This window comes from Alnus glutinosa, chromosome 4 (genome assembly GCF_958979055.1).
Source record: "Alnus glutinosa chromosome 4, dhAlnGlut1.1, whole genome shotgun sequence".
In the NCBI taxonomy this organism is placed as follows: Eukaryota; Viridiplantae; Streptophyta; class Magnoliopsida; order Fagales; family Betulaceae; genus Alnus; species Alnus glutinosa.
Window position 1 is genome coordinate 34,618,830 of NC_084889.1, and position 20,601 is coordinate 34,639,430.

At 35.7% G+C, this 20,601-nt stretch overlaps 2 protein-coding genes across 5 annotated transcripts; one reads left to right on the forward strand and one right to left on the reverse strand.

Annotated features, from left to right (window-relative positions):
* Window positions 1-158: 158 nt before the first annotated feature.
* On the reverse strand, window positions 159-13,347 carry LOC133865298 (dicer-like protein 4). Of its 4 annotated transcripts, XM_062301679.1 has the most exons (14): window positions 13,121-13,347; window positions 12,922-13,039; window positions 12,549-12,826; window positions 12,034-12,470; window positions 11,039-11,140; window positions 10,590-10,690; window positions 4,820-5,025; window positions 4,448-4,657; window positions 3,331-3,795; window positions 2,920-3,192; window positions 2,307-2,633; window positions 852-1,035; window positions 656-770; window positions 159-475 (listed from the first exon to the last, which is right to left on the reverse strand). In XM_062301679.1, the coding sequence occupies exons 2-14, from the start codon at window positions 12,950-12,952 to the stop codon at window positions 316-318; spliced, it is 2,889 nt and encodes a 962-aa protein (XP_062157663.1). In that variant the 5' UTR covers window positions 12,953-13,039; window positions 13,121-13,347; the 3' UTR covers window positions 159-315. The 4 variants fall into 4 exon arrangements, with proteins under 4 accessions (XP_062157663.1, XP_062157662.1, XP_062157664.1 ...); XM_062301678.1 differs by having other exon boundaries at window positions 12,922-13,347; XM_062301680.1 differs by lacking the exon at window positions 11,039-11,140 and having other exon boundaries at window positions 12,922-13,347.
* Window positions 13,348-15,911: 2,564 nt separating this feature from the next.
* On the forward strand, window positions 15,912-20,264 carry LOC133866490 (phosphatidylinositol N-acetylglucosaminyltransferase subunit A). Its single transcript, XM_062303029.1, has 9 exons — window positions 15,912-16,131; window positions 16,823-16,959; window positions 17,356-17,928; window positions 18,479-18,633; window positions 18,955-19,045; window positions 19,192-19,308; window positions 19,406-19,509; window positions 19,812-19,902; window positions 19,991-20,264. The coding sequence occupies exons 2-9, from the start codon at window positions 16,840-16,842 to the stop codon at window positions 20,087-20,089; spliced, it is 1,350 nt and encodes a 449-aa protein (XP_062159013.1). The 5' UTR covers window positions 15,912-16,131; window positions 16,823-16,839; the 3' UTR covers window positions 20,090-20,264.
* Window positions 20,265-20,601: the final 337 nt, after the last annotated feature.

Genomic DNA, 20,601 nt, shown 5'->3' on the forward strand with positions numbered 1-20,601 from the left:
CTTTTAATACTAGAATAAGGTTTACTATTGTTACTAAAATAAAGTTTACTATTACTATTAGGATTACTTTCTCTATAAGTATTTATCTTTTATAAATAGACTTGCTTATTATGTAAAACTCAATCTATTGAATTATTATTGAATCAGAAAATTATCTCTCAAATACTCTGCGAAGTTTTATTTTTCTTTTAGCCTGCGGGCTTGTTTTATATTTTTGGGTAGAAGACGAAGACGAAGACGCTTCTCCTTGTAGAATCAAAGACGCTGCTCTTTGATTGGTTACCTAGTCTTCCGCTACCTCAAAATGTGTGTATGTTAGTCGCTCTCAAGCAAGTATCCATCATGCTTTAGGTACCAAAGGGCCCCTTCTGCTGCATGCTCTTCTGCATCTTTCTTTTTTGACCGGGGTGCTCCAAAGCACTCTAAAACCACATCTGGGGCTTCTTTTTTCTCCACAACAACCTTGAAAGTGAATCTATAAAAATTGAGCATTGAAGAAGTAGCCAAATCCATAAGGAGTTCAGAAAAGAAGCAAATTGAACAGAAAATACAATGGTTCCTGAAATGGTTCATATAGTTGAAAGATGTAGTTACATTGCCATGCATTTGATGTCTGCAAAACGAAGAAAAAAAAAATGAAAAATCATGAACTTACAATTTTAAGTGGCTTGGTCCTTCCTCTCTGCAACATTCAAACAAAGGGGTTTTCCAACAATTAACATCACATATTTTTTGTAAACGTGATCTTGCTGTTTCTTTGTGTGACCCACCTGGAAGATTATTTTAAGTTTAGAGAACGAGAATGAAACAGATGCTCCATACTTGATACCCAACAACAACAATAACTATACCTATGGTTTGTGAGTCAGGGTCACCATTATGATTTTCAGCTGTCCTAGAAGGCTGCCCTCTTAAGGCTTCAGGGGTATTTACATCAATAGGTGGTTCATCATATCCGATCAGTTTGGCTTCCATCTTGGAGCTAGACCTCAAAACTTCCTCTAAAATTTTTGACTTGGGTATGAGGTCATGAGCCTGCACATCCACACTCAATGAGCACCAGAAATTGAAGTTACATACAAGGAGGGGGTGTTATACCTCTTTTAATTTAGTTAGGATATATGCTGGCAAAGCTACTCAATAGTTCAATAAACAACAAAATAATGTGTCTGTAGTATGAACAATATAGATGAAGTTTCTGGATAAATAAAAAATAGATTATATTTTATTCTACCAATCCCTTTTTTAGAGTTCTAAAGTATAAACAAAACAAGACTATCATACAATACAGAGGGTCCCCCCTCCCCTATCCCCCACACACACACACACAAAAAAAAAAAAAAAAAAAAACGACCACCTTATTTACACTCATAGCACTCATATCTCTAAACTTTAACTCATTGGAACTTCCCCCTATGAATTATCGTTTTGTTTCGAGTTGCACCCTAGGTTATATTGGGCCATTAAATGTGGATGAAAAGTATGTCACATTTTTTTTTTTGGGGGCAGGAGGGGGGGGGGGGGGGAGGGGGTGCAAAAGTGAGTCAAAGTTGCAGTGTGATAAGAACCCAATCTAATGGAATAGAGATAAATTGATAGTGAACTCCAATTAGGGTTGGAGACAAACCACAAGTCACACTTTTGATTACAATTCTCAATGCCTCTCCTTTGTCTCGTCTTATACTAGTGTTACTGCTATGGGAGAACATCATAATGATCACTAGATAAAATAACATAGTTGATGATAAAGTGCATAAGATAAAGATAAAGATGACCAGCTATCCTTTATTGGCCTTCCACGATAACCCTTTACTCCTCTTCATGCTTGTTGGGTTGATCACGTTCCTTGCATTCCTTATTTGATACTATCACATCATTGGGTTGTTCCTTGCTGTTCTGATTTGCTACTATCACGTCTAAGTAACGATGATTAAGATGGAAAGTCCTTGGGACCCTACGTGAAGTGCTATCACAGTGAGACTAAAGTGTAACAAATTCTGTCAACTTTAACTACCCAATTTGACCTAGGGTGCAACTCGAAACAAAATGGTAGTTCGTAGGGGCGAGTTGCAGTGAGTCAAAGTTTAGAAGTACAAGTGTAAATGGAGTAATAGGTTTAATGAGGGGGCAAACTGTAATTTACTTGAATACTTTTTTTTTGGGGGGGAGGGGGGGTGGGGTGTTGAAGCAGATAAGCCAAATGACGATGTTTATTCCTTAATTTGATATAAGCTATATACATTTCTTACAGTGTAGAATTTGATAGAGTTGAGACAGCATGACAGAAAAGCATAAAGAAAGCAAACCTTCAACTTTGTCAATATTTTTTGCGAAGCACTTCCAATAGCCTCATTCTTGTTCAAGTTGATTGCAGAAGCAGTTGTAGAAACATCTTTGCCATTCACTTGTGCTTCAACCAAAAACATTCCTTCCATATTTGATGGTGAAAACTGTAGATTCAAATTATAAGCTTGGCAAAGTTCGTGTAGTTCCTGAATAGGACTAACTTGTAGACTGGATAATCTCCTGATTGGATCCAAAAAGGAAAGCGCTATTGTCCATACAACTCCTAGATTAAACCCTGAATCAAGAAGAATGGCACCCATAGAAGACTCTACCAAGTCACTCAAAGCCTGAGGCAATAAGCAAAACCATTAGAAACTAGACATATAATGTTAACATTCTTACATTTCTTTTTAAACATTATAAACAAGACATAATTTTTGACCTTGATTCACACATAATGCCTACATTCTTATGTTTATTTTAATTTGACATTGCAAAAACAATAATATCTACGAAACTAGACATGTTTTCCAAGAATTTCAATGTAAAATCTATGTAATGACTACGTAACGACAAGTAAGAGGTAATATCACTAACCCACAACAAAAATGAACAAAAGTTTACAATTTCTACCTTTGAATAGTTTGGCCCATCAATAAGACTCCCTTCTAGTGCACCTGTTTTAATCCAGTCCACATAACTATTGATGGACTTAGTAAGGGCACTGGAATCAGATATAAGATATTTGTTGAAAGATAGATCTATTGCAACATTGGCAAAGGCCTTATTATTCACAAGCACTGATCTCAGAACTGTCAATTGACCAGGCTTCAACTTTGGATAAACTGAATAAAGATATGATATCATCAAGTAATCCAAGACAGCATCTCCAAGAAACTCCAATCTCTGGTCAGAAGAATAAAATTCTAACAAATTAAGTATCAAAACAAAAAAATGCCGAATTGTATGGCCACTCCCCCAAATAAGCAAGAGAGGAATCACTATTATCTAACACATGAAGTACAAAAGAGACATAGTGCATACCTGATAGCAGCCTCCTCCCTTGTTTTTGCAAGAAGGATGTACAAATGCCTGTATAAGCAAACCTTTATGGAGAAACTGATACCCAAGTAAATTTTCAAGGGCAACAATGTCCAGACGAGTAGCACGTGGGATGTAGCTAGTGCTTGATATGCAGGCATTAACAACATGTGAAGCTTCAAAGTCAACTTGTATGCCAATAAATCGAAGAAAGGAAGCTGCGGCTCGGAAGCCACTATCAACTATGAACACTCCAACAAGAGCTTCAACCACATCAGAGATTGTTCTTTTTTTCAACCAATGGTGTCCTTTGCTGCATCTGACTCCACTAGAACTTGCATGATCTGCTTGACTACTTGAACGTCGGGAATGAATATTGCTTTCTGATTCCTTGTTACAAATTACTAGACAAGGGCGGCCCAAAGCAAAGAATTGGCTGGGATCAAAGGGATTATCACGTATGTATACCTGAAATAAAGAGAGAAAAAATTATGCACTTAGATAATAAAACTTATTCATAGAACAAATCAGTAATTTAGAGGGTATTAATTTTACCAGCTGAAATTTTTACATGCAACAATAGCAGACAAGAAGTATTCGTTAGTGGGAACAATATTAGCCAACAAATTTCTCAAATATTAGATAAGTTGGGTGTTGGCCACACCACAGAGAGAGAGAGAGACGACAACATTTATTTATGCAGAAAGGAAAAACGCGCCATGCGGCTATGCCAAACACCATTTAATCCTGTAGGTCACTATTGTTCTAATCAATTATTATTTTTTCAGTTTTTTGAAGGTGCTATGTCTAACACATCCAATCCACATTGGACACAAACAATTATTTTTTCACTTCAGCATCAACATTAGTGGTTGGATTTCTATGCATTAACTAACTCAAAACTAAAAGAAAAAAAGTCAAGATAGAAAATTGTTTTTATTGGGATTATCTAAGTAAAGAAATTCAAAACAATTACATTATATCAGGTGGAGGTGTAGAACAAACAATACCAGATAACAATTATAACAAAGTAAAGAATGACAAAATTAAAAATATGAAAGAAGTATGATATTAGTTCATAATTCAAAAATAAAAATCACATTCTAAAATTCAATCATACCTGTAACTTGCACCTAATTGCTAGTCTGTACAAATTCAAATTGTCTACAAAATCAGAACGTTTCTTTGTAAGTTCTCCTTCGTCAAGGGTATCATGCAAAAGAAAAAGGTACCGCCCAACTGCATATTTTAGAAAAGCATCCCCAAGTGTTTCAAGCCTTTCAAGGGAAAAGCACTCCTGGCAATTCGTGGTGGTAAGTGCTTCTAGAACCTAGTAAAAAAACTTATAGTTCTTAGTAGCAATTAAGGTCTACGTAAATATTGACACCAACAAAGAGACCATGTACAACTGAGATCATGCACAATTAAGTTTAATTAGCAAAGCTTATCAAAGCCAATGCTCAAGTTAATACCACATGCGGGAAGGCCTTACTCTATAGCAAGTAACTTCAGCTCCTTCAGGAAATGCAAGAGATAATTTGTGCTTCAGTTCACTGGCCACAAGCAAGTTTTCCAGACGATGCATGATTGATGGCAACAAAGATATTGAACTCCCGATATCTTTGGAAAAGCCTATGATCTTCAACTGACATAGCTCAGGAGGCAAATCAATAAAGTACTCTGGTCGTTCACATGATTCTGTTTTTGACACTTAAAGCTTATAAAAATAATTGGAGAGAGAGTTATAAGAGACATTGAGATGACTCCAAATTACACAAGAAGCTTATCCTCTAATCATATTTTTTTATTATTAAATCAATAATTAAATTCATAATTTCCTTTTTATTTTTTAAACTTTTAGAACAGTTGGCGACTTAATATAAAGGAAACAAAAACACAACAATGGTGTAACGTGTACACGGGAGATTGAGCTATAATGAAAGTACCTTTTGTTAGCAGAATTGACAGTTGGATATGTGCTGGCCTAGTCTTTTAAGGCATCATATATTCTACCTTATTTAGTCTAGCTATGTATAGAAAATGATACTGTATATATATGTTAGTAATTGATAAGAGTTTATTTTTGTCAGCTACTTACCCTACATAGTCAGATGTAATGGCTAATTTTCAGCCTTGTAATTAGCCCAATAGTCTCTATATAAAGGAAGGAACTCTCACAAGGAGAGATATTCAAAACAAAACCTTTTGACATGGTATCAGAGCCCCAAGTTTTTTTTTTTTTTTTTTTTTTTTTTTGTGTTTTTCTCTCGGCTTGGCTTAATTCTTGGTTTCTTGGTGGGGTTTCTGCTTCTTAGCATCATGACTGTTGGCAACCTCTTCATGGGTTTTGTAAGCAATCTCTTTGCTTTCCAGAGATTTTTTTTTGGATTTTTGGGTAGTTTGGGCTGTCGAAACTATGGTGTGGGCCAGTCGGAATCTTCTTTTAAATTTCGAAACAGCTCCTTCTTGTCTTGGATTGTTGGGAAGTCTTGCTTGATCATATTGTTCCTGTGATTGTAGTGATTTGTCTAGTCTTTCATATTATTCTTATTTTTTCTGGTGGTTATTATGTGAGGCGAAAATTCTATTGTTCGCTTTAATGGCAAGAACTACGCCAGTTGGGAATTCTAGTTCAAGATGTTTGTGAAAGAGGAGTTATGGGGTCATTTGAATGGGTCTTCTACGGCTCCAACTGATCCCAAGGAACTTAGTTCATGAGAAGGCGAGGATGCCAACATTGCTTCCTGACTGCTCAGTTCTATTGAACTCCATATGGTCAACAATTTTCGAGGGTTCACTACTGTTAAGATGTGTGATTACCTTTGGCGGATTTATTATCAAGATAGTTATGGCTGAAAGTTTTAATTGGAGTTAGACATCGGAAACTATCGCCAAGGAAATAATTTTGACATATCTTATGAAACATGATTATTTGAGTAATACAAATGTGTTTTCTTCCTTGACTTTTGATTGTGCACCTTGTAAACTTGGTAAAAGTAAATCTTTACCATTTCCTTTGCAGGGTAATCGTGCTTCTACATGTTTTGAGATTATTCATTATGATGTTTGGGGTATGAGTCATGTTCTTTCTCATGCTCAATACAAGTATTTTGTGATATTTATTGACGATTACAGTTGTTTCACTTGGGTTTATTTTCTTCGTTCTAAAGCTGATGTGTTTTCGACCTTCCAAACTTTTGTTGCCTATGTAAAAACACAATTTTCTACCTGTATTAAGACCTAACGCTCAGATTTCGAGAGTGAATATATGTCTCATGATTTTCAATCTTTCCTACAACAAAAGGGTATTCTCTCTCAGCGTTCGTGTCCTTACACCCCTCAACAAAATGGAGTCGCCGAGCGTAAGAATAGACATCTTTTAGATGTTGTTCGTACCTTGATGTCAGTCACTCCTACATTTTGGGTAGAAGCATTATCTACGGCTGTATATTTGATTAATCATTTGCCTTATCCTACTTTGCATCTTGATTCTCCATATTCTCGTTTGTTTGGTGTTCCTCCTGACTATAATTCTCTGCATGTTTTTGGTTGTGTCTGTTTTGTTCACTTACCTCCCATTGAACGTCACAAGTTTGCTACACAAGCTATTCAGTGTGTTTTTCTTGGCTATAGTAACTCTCATAAAGGGTGTGTGTTATGATGTGGATGCTAACAAGCTTCACATTTCTCGAAATGTGTTTTTTTTTTAAATCAATATTTCTTTCAATCTCATACTAATCACATTTCTTCCTCTATTCCGCTTCCTCCTTTTGATGATGTGTCTAGTACTCCTACTCGTTTTAAGCCAGGTATTGTGTATTAGCGATGTTGCCCACTGCCTCTTCCTTCCTCTGAACCGCCACCTGATACTGTCTTGCATGTGCCCCGCCGGTTTACTTGGGTTTCCCGACCTCCGAATTGGTATGGGTTTTCTTCTTCTACTATTCAGGCTACTATTGATACTACTTATGTGCCTAAGTCTTATTCTCAGGCTTTTACTCAAGAGTCTTGGCGTCAAGCTATGCAGGACGAACTTTAGGCTTTTTAGGACAATCACACTTGGGACATCGTCCCTTGTCCTGCTGGAGTTAAGCTTATTGGGTGCAAATGGGTATACACCATCAAGCTATGTGTTGATGGCTTTATTGAAAGACATAAAGCTCGTTTGGTGGCACTTGGGAATCGGCAGGAGTATGGGCTTGATTATGAGGAAACATTCGCTCTCGTAGCCAAAATGACTACTGTCCGCACTGTTATACTGTTTCGAAAGAATGGTCGCTTCATCAGCTGGATGTGAAGAATGTGTTTTTACATGGTGATTTGAAGGAAGAAATCTTTATATCTCCTCTTCCTGGCTTGTTTCCTCCTGTTGAGGTTTGTCGCTTGAAGCGATCTCTATATGGTTTGAAGTAGGCACCGCGGGCATTGTTTGAGAAGTTTCGTACTACTCTATTGGATTTCACTTTTACTCAGAGTCAGTATGACTCATCTCTCTTCTTTCGCAATACTGCTATTGGGATCGTTATACTTCTTGTGTATGTCGATGATATTGTGATTACCGACTCTAATCTCTAGTTAATTAAGCAGCTCTAGCAATGACTCAAATCTTCGTTTCATATGAAAGATCTTGGTCCACTGCAGTATTTTCTTGGACTTGAGGTTCAACATTGTCTGAATGGCACGCTCTTACATCGGCATAAGTACGCCCAAGAACTTATTTCCTTCGCCGGTCTTTAAGACGGTAATTCGGTTCTTACACTTATGGAGGTCAATTTGAAGCTGTATCAGGCGGGTGGTGATTCCTTATCTGATCCCTCAATGTATTGACAACTGGTGGGCAGTTTGAATTATTTAACATTACTCGACCTGATATCTTGTTTGCTATTTAGCAAGTCATTCAATTTATGCAGGCTCCGTGCCAGACACATTTGGCTGTTGTCTGTCGTCTTCTTCGATATCTCAAAGGGACATTTGGTCACGGTTTGTTCTTTCCTTCAGGGAGTTCTTTATAGTTGGAGGGTTTTAGTGATGCCGATTGGGCTGGTTGTGCGGATACTCATCATTTTGTTATAGGTTGGTGTATGTTTCTTGGCGATGCTCTTATTTTTTGGAAGAGTAAGAAGCGGGCTCGTGTCTCAAAGTTATCCATAGAGTCTGAATATTGGGCTATGTTGTTTGCCTGTTTTGAAATTGTATGGCTTCAAGGGTTGTTAGGCGAACTTAGTGTTCCGCAGCTTACTCATACTTCTCTTCATGCTGATAATACCAGTGTTATTCAGATTGCTGCCAATCCCATTTTTCATTAGCACACCAAACATATTGAAGTGGATTGTCATTCCATTCGTGAAGCCCTTGCTCGCCATGAGATTACTCTTGCACACATTCCACTGAACACCAAACCGCTGATGTCTTTACCAAGGCTATCTCTCGTCATCGCCATCAGTTCTTGATTGACAAATTGATGCTTCTTGATCGCCCAACATTAATTTGAGGGGGGGATGTTAGCAGAATTGACAATTGGATATGTGCTGGCCTAGTCTATTAAGACAACATATATTCTACCTTATTTAATCTTGCTATGTATAGGAAAGTATATTGTAGAAATGCCTGTAATTGACAGGAGTTTATTTTTGGAGAAATGCTTGGTTGTACACTTCCATCCCACTCCTATCCCACCATTATCTACGTGGACCAATAACATGAGAGATAAAAGGGAGAGTGTAGTGGGACCTAGATTTTTTTAACAACATTATTGGTCCACATAGACAAAGGTGGGATGGGAGTGGGATGGGAGTGGGATGGGAGTGTACAACCAAGCATTTCTCTTATTTTTGTTAGCTACTTACCTTGCAAGCCAAATGTAATGGCTGATTTTTAGCCTTGTAATTAGCCTGACAGTCTCTATATAAAGGAAGGAACTCTCACAAGGAGAGATATTCAAAACAAAACCTTTTGACACCTTTGCTTAGACATAATATATTGTGTATCAATATCATGAAAAGTTCTAAACTTTTTTCAATCTAACAAACATGATTAATATTTCTACAGTTGCTCCATACTTGGTACACCACGTAGCACATGATTTACTCTAGGTTAAGGGTTGGTGGTTCCAGTACCCAACCCTCATTTTTCTGAAAAAAAAAAATAAAAAATAAAAAATTAATAATAATAAAAATTCTAATTTTTTTAGACACTTTACCCTTTAGGCCACTTCCATGAAATTATGTAAGTGGCAACCTCAAGATAACATGTGTTTGAACATGGCCCCCTTCAATTACAAATCTTGTCATTGAACCTCAGTCTTTCACATTAAAAATTTCAATATTAACTAACCATTTTCCCAATGAATTTGGAGCATCCGCAAAAATATTACTTATAATATCTAGCTCTCCTATTTTATGCCTTTTAATTTAAATTAAAGAGTCAAATTACTGTAGCACAGGTGTCATTCACACAACTTTGGCAGCAAAAAACTATGGTATTTGTCATTTCTGAGTTCTTATACTTGGCTTTGATAAATGGTAATGATTAACACTATTATAAGTCTAGGATTCAATGGTTACTAGCCCATATAAAGTTCTGATCCATTTTTCTGAGGCATGGCATATTACTTAGATTACACAACTACCTTTTTTAAAATGTCATAGGGCCTAGATTCTTATCCTCTTGCTCGATCTCTCCATATCTTTTGTTGTTGTTCTTCTTCTACTTCTTTCTTTTTTATTATTCTTTGTCCCTCTGCTTAAGTTCTGGGATTACTATTTTCTGGTTTAAGAAAGCCAATAAACAGATCATAAAATTAGCCCAAGTCCAGTTTCTAATGCCAATTTCCCATTCTAAAAATCTCCTGCCATTAGAACAATCTACTATAGATCGACTAGGTGCATATTTAATTTCCCAATTCAAAACAACAGATATGTCACTTGCAAAGAAGTTCTACGGTCATGTGTTGTGACAACACCCAAATCCTTTATTTCATCCTGTTTGCTTTCAGTACAGTGGCCAGTGAGCAGAATATTTTCTGCAGCACGATCTAAATCACACACTGAATTGTGTGTGTGAGCGCGCATATTTATACAAAGGAAGCAGCTTGATAAAACTTACAGCAAAAAACTAATTGAGATATATTTTTTTTCGCAAGTATGATTGAGATATTAATACATTCCAAAAGAAAACAATTGGAACACAAGTATGAATCACTTCATGCAATACCCCCAACAAAGAGAGAACTATATATGACAGAAAACAAATAAAATAATTACCTGAATTCTCTGATCTTCGGTTGAGTAGCAAGTTATGCAAGGAAAAAAGTGGTTTTGCATGCAGAAGAGGTTGTCCAGGGTATTTAAGCTGAATGCCAAACCTGACTTCCAACATTTAAGGAAACAAATACCATAATAAATTGAAAAATAGAAAACCAACAGAAGTTATAGAATATTTTGTAAGCCGAATGCCAAAGTTCTTTATATATGTATTTATCAGTTCTTAGAATTCACAAAAATTTCACATCAACAAGCATAAATTTTTATGATAATGTTAGAACAGTTTTCGGATGGGCGGATCAGCAACGGACCACCTACAAAACAGAGAAAGCAGTCACCGGAGTCCATCGTTCCCTCGGGGACTAAAGGACACTCTAATAATTAAGTTAGTCTTCTGTCTTAGAGAGAAATTGAATGGAGAGTTTGAGATGGTGTGAGAGCTTCCTTGCCTTTTGGAGGGAGTGTCCCTTTTGTGGTGAGGCTTGGATGCTTGGGCCTTCTGTTGAATGGGCTGAGGATTTGGTTTGCTAGGCCCAACGGGGCTGCCATGCCTAACAGATAAGTGCACCAATAAGCAAAAATTAGGCATAACATGATATAAAATGTGCTGAGGAGGAATCTAAAAATGACATACAAATTTAAATGACTCATTGAGTAATGCTATAACTCATGTTTCCCTTTTATTCTCTCAAAAGTGACGTGGCTTTTAAAAGCATCACTGGATTTGTAATGGATCGCTATTGTATTTTATTCTAATAGTAATTTTAAAAGTTACATCACCTCTGCAGGATAGAAGTGGACATGAATTATGTTGGGAAATATTCCCAATAGTTAGTAAATGGGCTTGGCAATCCATGTTAGCCCATTTACTATTTTCGGTCTCAAAGAAGGCCAGTTATATGATTCATTAACCAAGCCCACAACTAACTAAGAAGGCTGGGTTGCGTAATCCACCATATGGCAAAGTCCAAACCCACCCGGGAGTAATTTGCGGGAAGCCACAAAGAGATTGAGATTTAGAGATACTCGGAGGTGTCTTGAGAATGTTGAGGCCCACGTTTCGGATACACATGATCCGGACACCTGGAAACCCACGTTTCGGGTTCATGGAAGCTCGCAATCAGAGGATCAATTCCCTCCATATCCGGGGGAAACTGATTCTTACCCTTACTATAAATACACACAAACATTCAGGTATACTCTAGCTGGAATTATTGTTAATAAGACATTGATACACATTCTTACAAAGAGCTGACTTAAGCATTAAAGTGGGACTAGCTGACACCCCAGCAAATACTTTTACCGATCTTTATTGTTTTTTAGAGAAAAGAACTTTCTAGAAGCTCGTACTACTGTACCGGAAACAGTAATAATTAACAAGTTCTATCTATAGAATCACTCAATATAAATAGTCAACCAAGTGTCAAGAAGTCTAGTCACTTACTGCTCTAAGTGCTCCAGGTAGCTTGAAGTTTCTGTTTCTTTATCAGGGCTGCGTCCGTTCTTTCCATGAACAACGTTAGTAATGAAGAAAAACGCCTTTTTGTGCGGGCAATACACTAAACTATTCTCAACATCACTTATACTTCTGTAACCATTGAAAAGTTGCAAGTGTTCATCATCCAAAGGAAAATGTTCTTTAACCATGTCATCTTCTGAAGCCCTGAAAACTGGGGACGATAAACATCTCCTAACAATCTCCCAATCTACAGTTATTGTACTTTCATTATCATGCAAAACTACTGGAAGCAACAGGTAGAATGTTGAGGAACTCGATTTACAAGTATCATTCTTTCCCAAGGGAACAAATTCAGGAATAAATTCTGATCGGTCAAGGATGATCTTGAGGTACATTTCTTGAAAATTCTGTGCTAACATAATCTGTAAGAATACAAGTCAGGATACTGTAAGAAAATAAGTTTCGCAGTATAAAATTTTGTCCAAAAAAACACAATGCACCTCATTTTTATCAAATTCTGCAATTCCTGTTGGGACAAGCTTTGTCATCACAGATCTACGACCTGACAGATGAAGATCAAGTTCCATTCTCTCAGCCTCTCCAGGGAGAGGTGCTTTGACAAATAGACCAAACTTTTTATAGATCCTATCCTCAGGATCAGGACTAAATTCTATATAGTAGGAGTTAAGACTGACAGAATTTTCCAAGTCAGTAATTAATGGTTTTCTTAGTGCAGCAGGTACAAGCATCTCATGTAGTTCCCGTTGTAGAATCTCATCTGACAACATACAAAATCAAAGATAATTGATACGACATAATGATTAAAAAGGAATAAATTAACTTTCAGAAGAAGAATTGCCTCAATGTCTCAACCTTTGCAGCTTTCCGAGGCGGAAGAATCCATTGAAGATTAATTGATTTAGTTTAGCAGCTTCCGTTGAAGATTGTGGTGAAGAATGTACCAACAATTTGAGCTTTGAAGTGGAAAAACCTGCAAATTAAAAAGAGATGAATACAAATTTCAGAGTCTTTGTAGTGATTGGAACAACTTCATAAATTGTTTCTTCAGAACCAATAATGTTTTGGCCTTGGATGAGCAATTTCCACGTTCATTCGATCTTCATCTTTTTGAAAAATTTATATCAAATACAGCTCTCCTTCTGCTTGTCTCGGAAACATCAACAGTAACGACAGTTACTTCCCGTGTAGAAGAAGACGAAGAAGAATATTATTGATTGTTAGCTTTGCTTTACTCTGTGTCTGTGATTCTCTCTCTCTGAGGCTCTTTGTCAGACAGTGAGTGCGTGAGACCAACGCACTAACGCCGACAGACCAACAAGTCATTTAAAGAGAAAAAGGGCGGTCTCCGTACACTGAGGTGGGGCCCAATCCTGGAATATAGAGAACTTTACTTGTGAGCCAAGTCTTAGAATCCATAGTCCAGCGCTGCGGTGGCTTTTTAATCACGATCCCCTACGATTCTTTAAAATGTTTGGGCTTTTTTTTTTTTTTTTAGATATATTTTAAAAACATGTTTACGTATGTTTTTTAAATTTAAATTTTAATAAAGTTTTATTATTATTTTTTTAATTTGATTTCAAAAAACAATTTTTTTTTATTCGTAATTTTGAATATAATAAACAATAGTAAAATATAATACATACAAAAAATCATACATCCAAACAAGCTTAAAGATTCTCAAATTATATTAATTTTGACTGTTATTTACTTGTAATAATTTGGAAAATGTTATTTTTTAAAAAAGGTGGCATACTACGTGGCACTAACTTTTAAATATATGCTTATTTCTTTAATAAATCGAAAAACAGTTTTTTTTTTTTACAACATAAAGTACAAGAATATGATAAAGATATACTTAATTCTTATTTGTAATATATTATATTTTTAATATGTAACATTTTTTATTCAATTTAATAAAAAACCTGAATTCATTTAAATTGAAATTAGGTAAGATTCTTATCTTGGGTTTATTTATTTATTATTTTATATCAAAGTGTTTATTCTTCTTCATCTCACAGTGACATGTGTTATTCTTTTGGGGCTATGCGCTACAAGAGTGCATGTGCACTCCTCCCTTTACATGAGGGTAGGGCTCACATATTGAGTCCCACCCTCATGTGAGGTGAGGGAGTGAACATGTTGTGCACTAGTTGTAAAAGTGACATTTCCTATTCTTTTGTGGGTGAATTTACGAATCTTTTATCAGAATTTAAGGTAGCTTGCAATTGCCGGTTACTGTACATTCTTGCTATTATTAGATAAAGTTTCCGTTCTATTAAATTACAAACAAAAGTTTTCTAATTAAAAGATTTTAATTAGAAATTTTTTTAAAAAAAAAAAATTATTTCTATTTAATTTGAACAAAAACTTTGTCCGAGGAAAAAGATAAAAGTTTTTGTTCAAATTAAATAGAAAGTTTTTTTTTAATTTAATCTATTGAAATTGATTATTTTCATTTTGTTGATATAGCTCTACTAATCAGTTTAGATTTTTTATTTATTTTTTTAGCAAAAGAACAAAATGAGATGTAATGATTATCCACCATCTAAATATATAACTTTTCACCACTTTGTCTATATGTTAAAGTGGTCCCCTATTAGCTTTAAAGTTTTTTTATTTTGAAAAATAAAATAAGTTGGGGGACCACCTTGCCACATAGACAAGGTGGTGAAAAGTTATATATTTATGTGGTAAATAATTATATCTCTAATAAAATATATGGCAATGTTTGTTAATATATTTTGAGAGTATTTTTTTTGTTTTGGTTTGAAAAAGTGTTTAGATGTGACATAAATGTGAAAATTATTTGGGGGAATTTTACCTACCTATGTTTTATCGCTAATGCAATCACACATCTAAAGTTTAAAAACTCTTAATGTTGGGTATCATAGTTTAAAAAGTTTGTAATGTTATTCTTCCGTTAGTTGAAAAACTCAGTAATGCACTTAAATTTTAACGGATGATGTGAAATTTTTTAAAATACTCATGTTTCTTTTGTTTTAAAAAAATAAAATAAAATTGACCATATGCTCCACGGCTTACTTTTTTTTTTTTTTTTTTTTAAAAAAAAAATTAATTTTAATTATTTATTATAATAATTTTTAAATTTTTACAGAAGTATAAATGACTTTTCACTTATTTACTATTTGATTTAACCACAAACTCTAACAGTAGAGGTGGCATTGCAAACTTTTTAAACTTGAATATTCAAACTTGAGAGCTTTTTAAAATTTTAAAAAATGATTATAAAAGCGATGAAAGATTTGTGAGTAAGTAAAGTTTTTCTCCAACTTTTTTTATGCTTGTGTTTGGGTTTTCTTTATTATGGAAGAAAAAGGGTTGTTTTGTGTTTGGTACCCTTCTACCATGCTCACACATGGGCTGATGATGGGCGGGTCAATCCAATTCAAAAATACCATCTGCACGGTTTTGATACAAAAAACCTCTCGGTTGTCGCCTTGTCGGCTTGGGTTGGGTTTTTCTGTTTTGCTATGTTTTTGTATTTCTTTTGTTTCTCTAGTCACGGTCTGTTTTTGTATTGTTCAAATTTTACTATAATATTTGTTGGCTTGTTGCTAGATAGGCCCTATTTTTTTTTAGAGTGTGCGTTATTATAAAGAAGCTTAATTGTTGTTCTTGTAAGGTTTGTGTTCTGCTTAGACAACTATTTTTTAAGTCAGATCCTTCTAGCTTTGAGCATAGGGGGTCTTGTGCCTATATTCTCAAGATGTATGCCTTCGTGCTTTAAAAAAAAAAAAAAAAAAAAAAAAAAAAAAAAAAAAAAAAGAGGAGAATGGGGTACCAAATTTTGTGAAGTAGCAAAAATACATAAAATTTTCAAATTTGGGTGAATTTTGACACACCTAAGAAAATCCCCAAAATTCCAAATTATCGCAGCTAACTAAATTCACAACAAATAATCTTTACTTACCTTTTTAGTTAACACAACCAATAAATTTCAATTCCTATCCCAAACCCAAGTCCCAGAGGCCCCCAAATTTCTCATCCCTCTCAGAAAGGTTAGCAGTTAGCTCTCCTGATTTCGGCTTCCATGGCTGCTGGGTGAGGATCACTCTCTCCGTCGTTTTTTGTTTTCTGTTTCGTTTTTCCCTGTTGGGCCTAATTTGGGTTTGCGAGAAATCTTTGTGTTATGCGTTGGTGGTCTTGTTTATACAATGTTTGCACAGAACCCATTAATTTCTTTGCATATTTGTGTGTTGTTTTCGGATTTGCATTGAGAAATTTGACAGTAACATAAGTTGTGGAAGGTTTAATCTAAATGGGTTTTAGGAAACACGTGAATGTTGTGCTACCCACAAAAATATGAGGCTGTAGATGTAGAGGATTATGTGGATAATGATGAGGTTTTCAGCTGGAAGTGAAAAAAAATTGCATACAGAGAGAGAGAGAAGAAAAATGAGATTGTTACGTTTCATCTATGCTTGAAGTGTTTCTGAGGTTTGTGAAATGGGGGAGATTAGTGAGGGGGTAGAAATGCTATGGACATTGGTGAAACAAAGAATGGGGTAAAGGGAACAAGAAGAAGAAGGTGAAGAAATGAAGAGCTAAAAGTGATATATCTTGCCTAGAAGATTGCCTTGGAATAATGTATACTCATAGTAATTTTGTTAGAAGTATCTTGAATATGATATAACTTTTGTTTCCTGTACTGGTAGTTTTCCTCCTCATTTTGTTGTTGTATCTTGAATAAATTACTGTCTATCTCATAAATAGAAGATTAACTTTATTGCAGGCAATTGTGATGACTTAATGGGTGAACCAAAAAGGCATAGGGTTCTGATGGTCTCTGATTTTTTCTATCCCAACTTTGGTGGCGTGGAGAGTCACATCTATTATCTGTCACAATGCCTACTAAAGCTTGGTCACAAGGTCAGAGAGTGTTATTTGGTTTGTTGGTCAACTACTTGCTCTTTCATTAGCCATCTGTAAAGAAAGTGAGGAAAGAGGAGATTGAAGATTTCTTCTGTTTTCATTTTTTTTTTAAATGAGATTGAAGATTCTCTCTATAAAACAATTTTAAAAAAAAAATTCTCATATCTGTACTTTCTTTCTGTTTTTGTTTGTTGCATAAATTATACAGAAGAAAATTTAAATTTTCCAGCTTCTGTCTTTTTAATGATTCCTTTTTCTCCTCCTGGTAATTTCTTGCAAACCAAATGGCATATCATAAGCCTGCTGTCGACTGAATAGCTGCATCAGATTTCAGTTCCCATTTTAGTTTTAATTGTCCTTGATGACAAAGACTTCGTTAATTTCACTGTGCAGGTGGTGGTTATGACTCATGCCTATGGAAATCGTTCTGGGGTCAGATATATGACTGGTGGCCTGAAAGTCTACTATGTACCATGGAAGCCATTTCTTATGCAGAATACATTACCAACCTTCTATGGGACACTTCCAATTATAAGGACTATCCTTATTCGAGAAAAAATATCGTTGGTTCATGGGCATCAAGCCTTCTCAACTCTTTGCCATGAAGCTTTAATGCACGCACGCACTATGGGGTACAAGGTTGTATTTACTGATCATTCACTGTATGGTTTTGCTGATGTGGGAAGCATCCACATGAACAAGGTATTGCAGTTTACTTTAGCAGACGTAAGTCAGGCCATTTGTGTTTCTCATACAAGCAAAGAAAACACTGTGCTACGTTCAGGTCTGCCACCGGAAAAGGTCTTTGTTATACCTAATGCTGTTGATACAGCTATGTTCAAGCCTGCCGCGGAGAGACCCAGTGGTAACGAAATTGTTATTGTTGTGATAAGTAGATTGGTTTATCGAAAGGGCGCAGATTTACTTGTTGAAGTCATTCCAGAGGTTTGCCGCATATATCCCAATGTGAGTTGCTTTAAGCACATTATTTCTTATTGGATTTCTATTCATGCTTGTTGGCCATTACGCTTGGTTTTGTTTTCTTCTTTGATATTGAAGTAGCATGAATTATCCCCTGATTCCATGTCCACCATTTTAGTGGGTCACTGCTTCTCTATTAGCAACTGCCAAAGTTAATGAGAGATTATGGAGTCAGCGTCACTTGACTAGGTGATGTATGACTTCCCAAATTGTTCCCCCAAGCCCATTTGTTAGATCTTTGCATGCACAAGAGCTTTTCATCGCCTAATGGTGAGTGGGAAAAATTCAAACAACTCTATTTATATGTCAGTGGACATACCCCGTATCCTGGGATTCATTAGGTCCACAGATTTTTTACGTATCCAACTATTCACTAGAGTCTGTTCAGTTCTTTTATTCTCAGTTATTATCTCATTGAGAGATTTATCACCCTGTTATGGTGGGGTTATCAGTTTATGGGATTAGGGGTTTATTCCATTGTTTGGGCAAAGGAAAAAGAGATTAACTCTTATTCTAATTTGAATGATATGTTAAGGTTCGTTTCATTGTTGGAGGAGATGGACCTAAACGGGTGCGGTTGGAAGAGATGAGGGAGAAGCATTCTCTCCAAGATCGAGTTGAAATGTTGGGCGCTGTACCACATGCTCGAGTACGATCTGTCTTGATTTCTGGCCATATATTCTTAAACAGGTATCTATTCTTGGAAGTTCTCATTCAAATTTATATATTTTCAGTCCAATTACGACGAGACGAATTTTACTTTGATTTGGAGACTAGATGAACTTACTTGAAATTATGGTTGTTTGTAAAATTCAAAAATATGTGTTCATCTTATAGTTGGATGCATCCACTTGCCAAATTTGCAAATAGAACTTAACAATTGTAGACAATAGAGAATTAGTGGCATCTCTCAACCTGCACAAATATCAGTTTAAATAAGTAATAGCGAATATGACCCTAGCATGGTATTTTTCTTCTATTTGTCTGATCTGATTTTTGTCCTTTTGGCAGTTCGTTAACAGAAGCTTTTTGCATAGCCATATTAGAAGCTGCTAGTTGTGGATTATTAACAGTCAGTACACGTGTAGGAGGTGTCCCAGAGGCATGTATAATGAGATGTTTCTTCTCTACCTGGTTGATATGATTAATATTATAGTCCTTTGTTAATGAGATCTTTGTTAGAATAGTTGAGTTCCCATTGATCTTTAGGTAGCATTTTAGTCTAGCTAACCCCTTGTGTCCTCATAGGTTCTACCAGATGACATGATTGTACTTGCGGAGCCAGATCCTAGTGATATGGTACAGGCAATCAAGAAGGCAATATCTATACTTCCCAAGATTGACCCACAAGCCATGCACAATCGTGTGAGTGCATCATTTAATATCGACTTTGGTCTTTATGAAAATTTGACTACTTATACAGTGGCCAATTTGTTAATTTTGTTTCCTTATTTGCTGATAGATGAAGAAGCTCTATAATTGGCATGATGTTGCAAAAAGGACAGAGATTGTATATGACCGTGCTCTGAAATGCTCGAATCAAAGTCTTCTCGAACGACTCTCACGGTAAGATAACATTTGATTGGATGCTCGTGTTTCGAGGCGAATTAGTCCACTGAAATGGATTTGTTGTTCATACATTATCGATCATCTATCATGGTGATTACCTGGATAATCAAAAAACAAAAATCTTCATTTGGCGGACCAAAGATCCAATTAAAGTTGTTTCTTTGATACTGTAAGTGTCTGGTACTTGAATCGGCAATCACCCGCTTTGATGATGCTACCATGACACACTTGATTCAGTTTTTTGTTTTTTTTTTTTTTTTTTTTTTCGGTGATTTCAAGGGGCTTAAATTGTTCACCAGGTATCTCTCATGTGGAGCTTGGGCAGGCAAGCTGTTTTGCTTGGTTATGATCATTGGTTTTTTGTTATGGCGACTATTGCAACTATGGCAGGTAACAGTGTGCTTCTTCATATCCTCTTTGCCTTTCTGCGTTATCTTATTTTCCATGCAGTATTTATCTTCCTTCCATATTCCATTAGCCTGCAGAAGATATTGAGGTGGTACCTGATATTCTTCTACCCCATGATGAAGATAGAGAAATTTTGCAAGACTTCAAGTCTTCGACGAACACGGCTTGAGATGATTCTTTTTGAGTTTCCATTGGTTTTTACATTTTTGTTTTGTACTGGAAATATAATGTAGTGAATTATTAGGTGGTCCCTCTTCTTTTTAGAACCGATCATATAAGAGCAAATCTTCAAGCATTCCCAACAAAGATTTTAGAACCTAGTTTATTAAACTGTCATAAGTTGTTAAGCGTATTAAAATTGCATGTAAGAATTACTTGTTTTACGAACAAATGCTAATTTAATAGACTTTTTCTCTTAAGTTGCAGCTACAGACCTTTGAATGCATGTAGTGAAGGCAACACGTGCCATTGACCAATCGACCAACTTGGTATGAGAAAGGGTAGTGTCAATTTAATAGACTGAATTAAAAAATTACATTCTACCGAAGCCCGAAGGCAATAAATGTTAATCAATTTTTACTGGGGACACAAATCAACACCATTTGGTGATGGTTATACGTCCAAGACTTAGAGTAACATTAAAATTTACACTTTTAGTTTATGACTATTTCACCCTTTTAA